The sequence below is a fragment of the Antrostomus carolinensis genome, unplaced genomic scaffold (genome assembly GCF_000700745.2).
Source record: "Antrostomus carolinensis isolate BGI_N321 unplaced genomic scaffold, ASM70074v2 scaffold36240, whole genome shotgun sequence".
NCBI lineage: Eukaryota > Metazoa > Chordata > Aves > Caprimulgiformes > Caprimulgidae > Antrostomus > Antrostomus carolinensis.
The window spans coordinates 931-12,670 of NW_010287053.1; the positions used below are offsets into that span (position 1 = coordinate 931).

Sequence of the window (11,740 nt, forward strand, 5' to 3'; positions counted from 1 at the left end):
GGGGCACAGTGACGAAGTTCAAGTCTATTTTTAAGCCTGCCTGGCAGCATGTAGGTGCAGACAAGAGTCCGTGACCCTTCCTGCTGTTCTGAAGCTATGGACATGGCTGATGTCTCTGTCCCAGTTCAACGCCAGAGTTGTTTTTCCTCCTTAAGGAATACTATGGGAAGACAGAGAAGCCTCAAGCTGTTTTGAAGATTGTGAAACAATGCTTGAGATCCTACCTGCTTTTGCCTGAGTGCTTTCCTTGCTCACATTTCACAGGATGGCACAGGAAGGGAAATACGGCCGAATCAGACAGCCCTGGTAATTGGACTGGAACCCTTCATATGCCCTGGGGGTGAGGTGGGTGCCTCTCAGATAAGCAATCTAATCAACTTTGCACTTGTGTCCCATCTGGGAACGGACTGTTGCTGAAGTACACCACCACCTGAGAAGCAAGCTTCGGGTTTGTTTGGTTTTGTTTTTTTAAGATAATTGTACCAAAGAAATCAGGGAGTGTGAATTTGCCTGAGGTAATAAGATCTCTTTATTTTTATTCATAGTTAATTTGTTCAGCCGAGGAGATTTCACGCCAGAATGCTGTCTCCAAACAAGAGGGACGATTGCGCTGCCTGCGCCACGCATATGCATGGTGCCTGCCCGGCAGATCAGCTGCTGCGACAAAGAGCCATGAGCCACTCCAAACACACGGGTAAGATAAGGAAGAGGCTGGAGGAAATCAAGAACCAGTCTTTGAAGTTGACAAAGGCGGATTTCAGCCACAATGAAAGCATAAGGTTGGCCACCGACGCCTTCCTGGATGGTGGGACAGAGGCGTACCTCCAAACTTTAAGCAAAGAGGGCGAGGTGGATTTCCTCTCCTCGGTGGAAGCTCAGTACATCAAGGATAACGCCAGGGAGTCCTACTATGCCCAGGAGTCCCTGGCTGCCGATGGGGCGGCTGCACCAAAGCAGAACGATGCTGGGTCGCTCCCTTCAGGGACCTACTTCCCCACCATTTCTGACAGTGGTGAGTCTGCTTTGCTGCACACATGGATTACAGCGGAGAAGCCTTATTTAAAGGAAAAATCCACAGCCACTGTGTATTTCCAAACAGAGAAGAACAGCAACATTAGAGACATCATACGCCGGTACATCAACAAGAGCACTCAGGTATGGGGAGAGAATTGTTCCCTCTGCGCTCGGTTGCCTTCTTGCTCTTAAAAAGACCAGGTAAATGCGGTGTGTGATCCCAGCCAGCTTTGTGCACTGCAGTGTAGTTTTGCTCTAGAAAGTGGCTTGTAAAGAGCCTGTTGTTGAAGTCAGGCAGTGCTTTTTTTTTGTACTCACACCAACAGCTTTTTATGTTGGTGACTTGAAATAAAAAAAGCATTCCTTCTTTTAAACTCCCATTAACCTGCCAGAGTGAATGTGCTGTAAAAGGGCAGCTGAGCTCTGTCCCTTCTCGTGCATCACCAGCAGGATGGTTTGCTCAGGTCAGACCATTGCACCAGTAATGAGAATTAAGCTAAAACAAGCTCTGAGATTGTTTTAGGGGACTCATGGGAGATGTGTGTGAAGGGGAGCCCAGAGAAGGGCATGTGAGTCTGGTGTGACAGCAGAGAAAGGAAATTATTCAGAAAAAAGCCCTTTCATCTCTAATATGTTGTCAGCGTCTCCATACAGAGACTCTGCAGCATAACTTGGCCTGTGGGAAGGGTGCAGGTGATGCCCCTGACAACAGACAAGTGATGGGGGGGGCCACAGAGAGGTGCCAGCCACAAGCCACGCTGCCCGTGCACTGGGAAACCAGAAACTGAGCATCTGGAGGGTGACAAAAAGCCTCTGCATGTGTGTTCTGGCAGCTCTCCTGTTTTCCTGGGGAAAAAAAGAACCACAACAACTTGACATTTCAGGGCTGTGTTTACCATCATCTGGGAGTTTTTGCCTTGCATAAACTCGAGATGCCACGAGCATTTTCACAGGGGAATGGTCAGGAACAAAACCAGGCCGTAGTGCCTGCTCTCCAGCACAGGCTGTGGAGCCTGCTGGAGTTACAGACTTTGGCTTTATTATTTTCCTGTGAGGGCAAGTGCTGGGTCTGATGATGCTGAGTGTAATGGCAGGGGAGAAGAATCCCCGTTGGCAGCTGCTCTGTCAAAGGCTACAAGTGCTCAGCACGTCAGGGGAATTATAGATCAGTCATTTTAAGTTGGCAGCATTAGACAGATAGAATAACAGAAGAAATGTCTCTGAAGTAATAAAATAAACATCAGCTAAAGTATCAGCCCAGGCCAATTTTCTGTCCCAAGAGGAGAAAAATTGTAGGGGAAAAATTGGGAAATGTACTATAAATCCCTGGTTCACGTGATCTGCTTAACCATCTCATTTACATGACAAGAGGGTGCTGCAGCAACACTTACAGTATAAATTTGGCAACTGCTTTTTGAGCACAGCTTTTTCAGTGGCAGCATTTATTAATTAGTACCTGATCAGGGTCCTTCCTGGATAGTCTAGTATTTGATATGTCCATTAACAACTTAAACAACAGGATAGAGACTGTGGATGACATCAAACTGCAAAGGATTGGCGAGTAGCACTATAATGTTAACACATTTGTGGAATAGGCACGAATCATAAAATGAAATTTGGGCCAAAGAAGCGAGAAGTACTGCAAGTAAGAGAGGAAGGTCAGGTGCAGAAACACAAATTGGGAACAGCTGCTGAAAAAGCAGTGCTAGAGAGAGTGGTCTGGAGCTGTGGTGAGGCTGGGTGTGGCGTTGTGCTGTTTAAAAAGACAAGGTGTGTTAGGGGTGTTGATGTGAGATACTGGACATAGTTGTGGTACGTACCCAGCGCTGGCAGGGCCCTTTCTGATGCACCGTGCTTTGGCAGCAGGAGGAAGGCGTGGGATCCTCACTGCTCCGTGAATAATTTGGCTTGCCTGAACAGGATGCTGGCCACACAGGATGTGCTTGGTCTTACAAGATTTCCTTGTAGAGGTGAAGGGAATAAGCTTGGTGGCAAGTGTGGGCACAGGCTTTGGAGTAAGATTCAGTGAAGTTGGAAGCAATTAGTGAGACAGATCTGCAGAGCTACTGTAAAGTTTGTTTTCATTGAAGATGATATCTCGTGAGTGCAATTATCAAGGGTTCCCTTTCTAGTCAACGGAGAAATAGGCCCCTTCTGAAAATAAGGCAGGTGTTAGCTGGGCTGAGTTGCCCAGGGGAGATGACCCTTCCCATGGACAGTAGCAGCCATCAACAAACGCCAGCACCTTCATGATGTTGTGCCCAACACTGAGCGTGGGGGCTGGAGCGTGGGAGTGGGTTTATGTGGCCTTTGCTGTTCCCTTGATCCGTGCTGGCTGGAGGCTCCGCATTCCAGTGGCTGTTGGGGCTTTTATCCCCAGTCATGAGACTTTTACACGCCGTCCTGCCCGTTGTGAATTGGGAGGCATGGATGTATGGTTAAAATGAAACAATTAGTTTATAAATCATTACAAAAACCAAAGAGAGACGGAGCTGTTGCAGTCTGTCACCATACCACCACCAACAGAGCGAGGAGTCAAAGCCAGGACCGTTCCAGGTGTTAGTCACAACAGAGAAAGCGTCATCCAGTGATTCTTGCTAAATGCATCTGTCAGCCAGGTGGCAAGGGCTGCTCTCTCTTGTTTCAGTGACAGCCTTTTTATTCTCTGATTAGCTCTTCAAAATATTTCCTACTGCTAAAATCTCAGCTACAAATTAATGGGTCATCTTCTGTTTTATGATTAAAAGAGCTTAACTGAAGTGTGTGTGTTGCATGTTATACTGGCTGTATATGAGCAATAAAAAAATGATGCAACGTGTCTCACTCTTACTGATTTAGGCACTTAGAGAGAAAACCAGAAGAAATATCTACATCTATTTCCAAAGATTTGTGTTTGAGGGAATATTTTTTCTTTTTTAAATAAACTACATTTCAGTGGCTTCACAGGCAACCTAATATAATTTATATTGACAGGCAACAGTCAATATAAATTGACTCTGCTAATGCCTCTGCTGTTTCCCCCCTAGGTGCTGGCTATCGTGATGGATGTGTTCACAGACACTGAGATTCTTTGTGACCTCCTGGAGGCAGCTAACAAGCGCATGGTGTTTGTCTACCTATTGCTCGATCACGGCAATATAAATCTCTTCTCAGAGATGTGTGACAAATTGCAGATTGCTGAGGAGCTCTTCAAGGTACCGTGGCTCTGTGAAGCGCTCGGGCTCAGATTCATCTGCCTAACTTTGGGCACTCTGGGGTGGAAGCGTGGTTATGCTTGGGTCAGTCTGCCTTGTAATTAAAAGGGAGCAAAAGATTTTCAGAGGTAGCGTTAGCACATGTAATTCCCCTGTGAAGATGCCTACATTTTTCCGTGGATATTACAGGAAGTTAAGGCATTTCCATTAGGTCCTTAGATGAAACCAATCTGAGCCCTGGAGTCTTAAAACTGAGTGTAAGTAAGTCCCCTAGTAGAGTTGTCTAACATAAGCATTACAACTGCTTCTGTTTAATAACTCTGCAGCAGCTGTGGGCTGGCAGTCACGGGTAACAGGCCTACAAAACTCTTTTGCATGGCAATATTTTGGTTGCACTAGGTGGTTTCTGCTAAAACATGTTGATAAAGCTCTGTTTTAAAGAGAATGCCTCAAATTTAGCTGGCTGTTAGCTTAGTCCACCACCATCTCTTGCTAGAGAAAACTGACCTTACAAATAACCTCCTAGGGACCATTTCAGTTGTTGAGATGCTGTAGGGCACTTGTGGCACCTTCGTGGGGACGGCTGATACCACAGAGGCAGCGGCCTTCTGGAGTGGCAGCTGGAGGGTGGGCAGGACACCTGAGGGCATCTCAGGTGCACCAGACAGGAGTGTTTCAGCAGCTGAATTCCACCCCAAACACAGAAAGAAAGTGAAATGAATAAAGCATGCTCATAACAGTGCGTGTCTGCAAACCTTCACTCCTTAGGAAGAACAGTCCTGTGCTATTGGTTGTAAATATGCTGCTGCAGTACAGGGGCTTTGACAGCGTGTGAGCCAGATCCGTGGTGCCACTCAGTTACTAAGGCCTTTGTTCTGCAAAGTGTGCATACAGACAGCAGGCAGGTCTGGGTGCCTGGCCTGCCTGAAATGCGCTTGTCCAGAGACAGGGACAGTGCAGAGCCTCACGTGGGCCAAATGGACCTTCTTCTCCACTCCCACGTGCACTTGCATCTGATCCTGCGGGACAGCGTTCGTCTGGGCCGCGCCAGAAGAGCAGCGTGTGCGTCCTTGCAGGCGCAGGTGGATTGCAAGAGCAGAGGTTTTGCTCTGCTGCATTCTGCCATAGCCAACATAAAACAGCAGAGCTTACAGCTAGAGCAAGTTGTTGCTGGGGTGTCAGCAGAGGTAACAGACTGCTCTCAGCTGTGGACACATCTCCTGCTCATTTCAGGAGGGGCAGCATCAGCTGTCCTTACACAGCACAGCTCCATCTGCCTGGATTTCCATGCGGGTGTGTATCCCCATTAAAACCATTAACCCTGTGGTAGGTGAGAGAGCTTGGCTGGGTTTGCTCTAGCCTCAAACCTTCAAATATATCACTGGGGAGTCCATGAAGAAATGATAACAGACATTGGGGAAGTGAAGAGCTAAAGGCAGTGGGGGAGAAAGGCCCTTTCCTTCTGATTTTTAATTAAAATTAAAAAAGGAATTCACTCTGGTTTGAGGTTTTTTTGTTGTTGTTGTTTTTTTTTTTACAGAATATTTCAGTCCGCAGTGTTACTGGAGAGGTTTACTGTGCTAAATCAGGCAGGAAATTTTCAGGACAAATACAAGAAAAATTTCTTATCTCTGACTGGAGATACGTGCTCTCTGGATCTTACAGGTGAGATAAGCCATTGCAGTTTTCATGTCTAGCTGCTCTTTTATGATTTTTAATATTACTTCACAAAAAAGTACCATGGAAATTTAGTATGAGTGAGAAGTTTTTTTGAATGAAACCCCCTCATGTTTTCACATATGTGCCATTTTTTAGTAATCCATTTAACTTGCTTTAAAGCTGATGTTAGTTCTTTCTGGAGTGTGGTATTTAAATGTTCAGAAACTAATGTAAGCAACTTTGCTGGTGCAGCCCTGGAGTAGAACTAGAAATATGTATAACTTAGTGTTATGCTTTCCTCATTGTTTGAGTCCTCAGATGCTGTGATCATGAGACATGATACATTTCCATCTCCCTCAGGATCCCTTAATGTGGCATAAGTCACTCGGCTTATCTGAGGATTTGTTCTCCATATGACAAGATTAGTGATTAAAGGGAAAATAGAAATACTTCAGAGACTTACTGTTTTTTTTTCTTGTGTTTCATTAACAGGTAGGCAGTATGTGTCTATGGGATTGTTGTACCTTCCCTTTTCTTCTCCTTTTTATTTTTTTTTTGTGAGCTGAGTCTGTAACTCTCCACTTTTGTGCTGCTATAATTATTCAGGTAGAGGATGTAACATCTCAACAACTGTGTTTTTAATTAACATCCAAGATTCTCAGGTCAGGGAATTTCAGGAGACTCTGAGCTTGCATTAAATACAGTTCCTGTGCCTCATGGCTATATGGATAAGCTTCACAAATGACCAAAGTGTATCCTAGAAATACACATACAAAAAGACAAGAGAAAAAAATTACAGAGGTGATTATTTAATTAAAAGGATGAGATTGTTTTTCTTAATCCCAGTTTATGCTTTGGAGGCTTAGATGCCTCTAGCCTGATAAGACTGTGCCACCAGTTATGAAGATTACATAACTCCAGTCAGGAAGGTGAAGGTGAATACGTTGGGTCGGTGTGGGCTGCAGGAGCTCAGCTGCCCACAGAGGCAGGCAGCCAGTTTCCATTCAGTTGTCAAATGAACCATCAGACAAAAATGAGTGAACACTCACAGTGGGTTTTTTATTGGCCACTCTGTGGTTTTCTTGTTCTTTCAGGTTTTTTTTTAATACCTTACCAAAGATGTGTAGCAATGCAACAGCAGATTTATACAGAGAGTAGAAGAGAAGGATATGTGGGAGAAGAGGGACAGAACAAGATCTATTTTCTTTAGCCAAGAGATTTCCTTTTGGTTTCCCTTTTCAGTCCTAAAAAGAGAAAAACCCTCCAAGTCCTGTGCAGAGTCACTTCTGTCATTCTCTACTCTTGTTGTCATATCTTCTAACCTCAAGAGCCTTGTCAAACCACATAATCCCCTGTGCAGCAAGCAAGCAGAGAGGGTGGTGAGGAACAAATCTATGTAGTATTTAACTTCAGTGCACATTCACATGGGTTATAGCTGGCTGTCAGTACCTGGCGTTTCTGTAGGCTTCCTAGCTCTCGCTTTATCGATCTGAGAGTTTTCTGTCATCCCTAAACCTGATTCACCAGCCTCTGCAGGTATAAACAAGAATGATGTTGAGTAAAACAGTCTCCAACGCTTCTGCAGTGCATTTGTTGGAAATAAAATTGGAATAGATCTTTAACACAAAAGATCTTGAAACTAATACAACAGCAGATTTCACCCAAGTGCTGTGCTCTGCATAACTTTGTACTGGCGGATGGGGGAACAGGCTGAGGAAATGAAATAGCCCTTCAGGACATGCTGCTCTGGAAGGGACCCTGGCTCACTGCTTCTAGAGTTTGGGGACAAAATGTATTTGCCTAATGGAGAACGAAGAGGACTGAAGCTGGCAAGCAGTTAGAGGCGAAGAAACCACCACTTGGTCTGTGGCATCTCCTGCTCTGGAGCAGTTTTTAAAACCACATTAAAAAGCCATTGCTTGTGTCAGTGTGAGTAAGCATGGTCCTGCCACACAGGGCAGGCTGGAGCTGAGAAGCTTCTGGCAGCTGTTCCAGCCATGTGTCTGCACAAGACACAGGCATGAATAAGTGTGATAAGTTACAGTTTTCCTCTCAGTTTTTATTGCCAATATCTATGGTGTGGGGTTTGGATGCAGAGTTTCATTTTGCTGTCTCTGTTACGCTACTCCATCCTATGGTAACTATGTTATTTCTAAAAAAAACCCAACTAAAACAAAACCAAAAAATCAGGTTAGGTGGTGCATAAACTCAGTGCTCCTAAAGGAGGCAAAATGAAAACAGCAGAAAGCATAAACCTCAGTCCTCAGAGGCAGCTGAGTACCCCCCAGCTTCCGCTCTGAAAGCCACCGGCCTCTGCAGAGCCAGTGTCCAACTCCTAGCACCGGGGTGCTTTGCTGAGAACGTTGGTTTAGGGGGCACAGGTTTCTCACACAGAGGTTATCCCACCAGCAGGCAGCACTGACACCCAGGTTAATTCAAACCTGAGCTCAGCTGAAAACCCCACTCCTTCCATTTCAGATTAAATGCGTGTAACGCTGCATGTTACTGTAGAACCGTAAACACGGGGGATGAGAGCATCCTTGGTGAACTGCAGCTGCAGCAATGCAGAGGGCACACGGATGAGAGCATCCCTGGTGAACTGCAGCTGCAGCAATGCAGAGGGCACACGGATGAGAGCATCCCTGGTGAGCTGCAGCAATGCAGAGGGCACGCTCAGAAAAAACAAGTCCAGTGCAAATGAAGATTGGACAGAGAGGTGGGTTTGGATTCAGACAATCATAAATGAAAGCATCCAGAACAGGACATAGGTTTGGGGACAAAGCCCTGGAAAGACGGCTGAAAGTACCTATTGATGACTGACTTTGTGATACAGCTTTGGCCCCAAGCTAGGCAGTACTTCTTTGTGCTTTCTCTCCTTTCTGACCTGCTTCACTGAAAGAGGCCTGGTAGAAAAATGATCCTTCTAGGCAGATAGTGGCAATAACAGATCTCTCTGTGCCTTTCCCAAAAGAGCACTCAGAATTGTAAACTAAGGAGCAAAACAGGGCCTAAAACCTAAACAATGAATCTCCTCTTAGAATGAAGCCAGTGAAAACCTGTCAGGTCTTTATGTCAGGTTCTGCTTTGCTCTTCAGCAGAGTGCACAGAGGTAAATTGCTGTGACTCACTATGTGAAGTCCACAAGTGTTTGTCTAAAATCACGCACGCCTCACCTCGTTACTTTATAGCTGATCCATTTGCCATCAGTCCATGGAGAATGTTGGGGCTATTAATTGGATCCAACTTTCTTCGTCTGCAAGGGTTACAGATAAGATCGACGAGCCACAAATGAGTGTCTGCCTGTCAGGTACTCCAGGAAGTTAAGTGTAGGAGTAAATTATCAAAACTGGGCGCAATAGTTTTCTTCCTCTGATTTTGTTGGGTTTTCAAAACGTATTTATAAGTGTAATTGATTGTTAGTTCTCTCTAAATATCCTTTTATAAACTAGATATATTTTTAGCACATAAAATGTAAACCTGCCACTCCACACCTCAACCCTTTCTTCAGTGTAGATTACGTGTGGTTTTATTCCTGGCTTTATTATCTCCTTAACAGTTAGAGGGACATGCAGAGGTTTGGAGAGTGCTTTTTGGTGAATAAAGGCAGCGTTGAGCTGGCATGGCAGATATTACCCGCAGAGCAGGGAGTTAGCTTGCTGTGCTGTTTACCTTGGCTCCCGAGGTTTTGTCCATATTTAGAATGATTTGCACGAAGTGGATGAGAAATACCTGTATTCTAGTGCTAAACTTAGTGTGTATTTTCATGTTCAATTATAGAATGTACAGTATACATTGTAGGGTTGCCCAGTGATTTCTTCACTGCCCCCCTTGCTCCTGAAGCAACAGTATAAAACCTCTCCACGCCCCAAATCCAGCGCTCTTTAAGGCTGCTCCGAGCAGGCAGCTGTAAATCACCTGGTTTATTCCCTTAGCGTCAGCTCAGGCTGTCAGTCCCACTGAGTTGCTCAGGAGTTTTGTTAAAACATGACAAGCACAAGATTTAAAGTGCACACACCTCCAGCCAAACCTGGCTCTCGGCAATCCTTGTGCAAACCCGGCGTAGCTAATAAAGTCACGCAGGAATAACCGGGGCAGAGTTCTGCCAACAACCTCGGGTGCAAATCCAGCGCTGCTCTGTATCCTCTGCTGCACAGCTCGAGCCCCGGTCAGCTCAGGGAGTAATTACATTTCATTCTCTCAACTACGCTCAGTTTATTGCTGCTGCTGCTGCTGCTCAGAGAAGGCAGCCTGCACAGCACGACCAGCTGCCCTGTGGTTTTGTGAAAGAGCACAAATTTATGCTAGCCAAGTGGGCTAAGGGAGCACATAAAAGAAAAATCATTTAAAAGCTATGGGGTATCCTAGGGTGTATCTCCGAGCTACCAGAATGAGAACAGCTTTGTGGTGTTTCTCCCTCGCTTTATAGCAAAGTAGTATTTTTATTTTTTGAAAGGCTGTAGGAAATATTTGTAATTTCATTTTCTCTGTAGTGAAGAAAATAAGCATTTGTCAGGTGCGGTGGTTTGTTTTCTGGGAGTGGGATGTGACAGGGAATTTGGGCTTTTATGTGTTTCTCTTGACCAACGCAGAAAAGGGATGGCAGGATGAACACAAAGGATGGTTAGTTTTCACTAGTCCTTCTAATGTCAGTTTTGAGTGGGTGAGAGTTACCAACTGCACAGCATTCCGCAGGGAAGGTACAATTCATGCATGTGCAGACAAGGCGTGGTGAGCCCTCAGTTTAAGTCTTGTGCATGGGAGAGAGGAACCCAAAACAGGGGTCTAAACCCCTTTCCATGGAACAGACACCCACACCTTGGGGATTGTCTCTGACATTTAGTGCTGGAGTGGATCTGGATCACCACTCCCTTTAGGAAGTTGTATAACTTTACAAGGTTTCTTAAAGGTTTTAGAGGCAGCTGCAATAACAAAGCTTGATCCAAGTCAAAGAGCACTGATGTGAACTGACCTGGAATTCAACTGCGACACCATCTTCATCCTGTGTTTAGACAAGAAGCTTCAGCAGTAAAACTTCACACCCCCCCTGTGGGGATCTCCAGTTCCTGACCTCAACGCTAACCCTTACCTTGTCTCTCCTGCCAGCTTCACGTGGTTATGTGGCCAGGTTCACCGCAACCTCCTCTCCAAGTTCACGGGGCAAGTTGTGGAGCTGTTTGATGAAGAGTTCCGACACCTTTATGCGTTGTCCAAGCCAGTGAGGGGACCGAAGTCTCCGCCGCGCACCATGCCCTTCCTGTTCAGCAAGAGCTGGGCCCCGCAGCGCAGCCTCCCCGACAGCGACCAGGGAAGCGCTAACACTCTCTCCGATCCCTTCAGCAGCCTCTCGGCTGGCAGCAACCACCAGACCAAGCAACCCCCAAGAACTCCCATGTTCAGCAGCAACTTCACCTCCCAGTCACCTCTCCAGAGAGTTAATTCCTTCCACAACTACATCTCATTCACACTCCCACCACCACAGAAGACCATCCCGGCTAACTACTACCAGCCGCACTACGTCGCCGACAGCTCCACAGTTCTGTATAACAACATGAACATTTACAGACCTATAAGACTTAGACAAGAGGAGCCAAACAGGACAGGGTTAAGCTCACCCTGGAGATGCCTCCACAAAGCTAACCTGTTTGCATAATAACCACCTTGTTTTGAATTGCAAGTCAATGTAGTGAGGACCTGTTTAGCAATCGCTTGCGTACTGATGCATATAGAAATTCTGTATAATACGAAATGAGGATGATTTCAAGCCTCTTGTTTTGTTTTGCTGCTTACGGATGCTTCATTTCCCTAATTAAAAAGCCAGGCCTGCTAACATGAAAACCTTGGGTGCATCACGATCCCAGAAAGAACGCATCTAA

General features: G+C 45.7%; 1 protein-coding gene across 1 annotated transcript; it reads left to right on the forward strand.

The window, feature by feature from the left end:
* Positions 1-285: 285 nt before the first annotated feature.
* Positions 286-11,517, forward strand: SACK1A (scaffolding CK1 anchoring protein A). The gene is made up of 5 exons (XM_010178247.2): positions 286-345; positions 559-1,155; positions 4,041-4,208; positions 5,749-5,873; positions 10,971-11,517. The coding sequence occupies exons 2-5, from the start codon at positions 580-582 to the stop codon at positions 11,515-11,517; spliced, it is 1,416 nt and encodes a 471-aa protein (XP_010176549.1). The 5' UTR covers positions 286-345; positions 559-579.
* Positions 11,518-11,740: the final 223 nt, after the last annotated feature.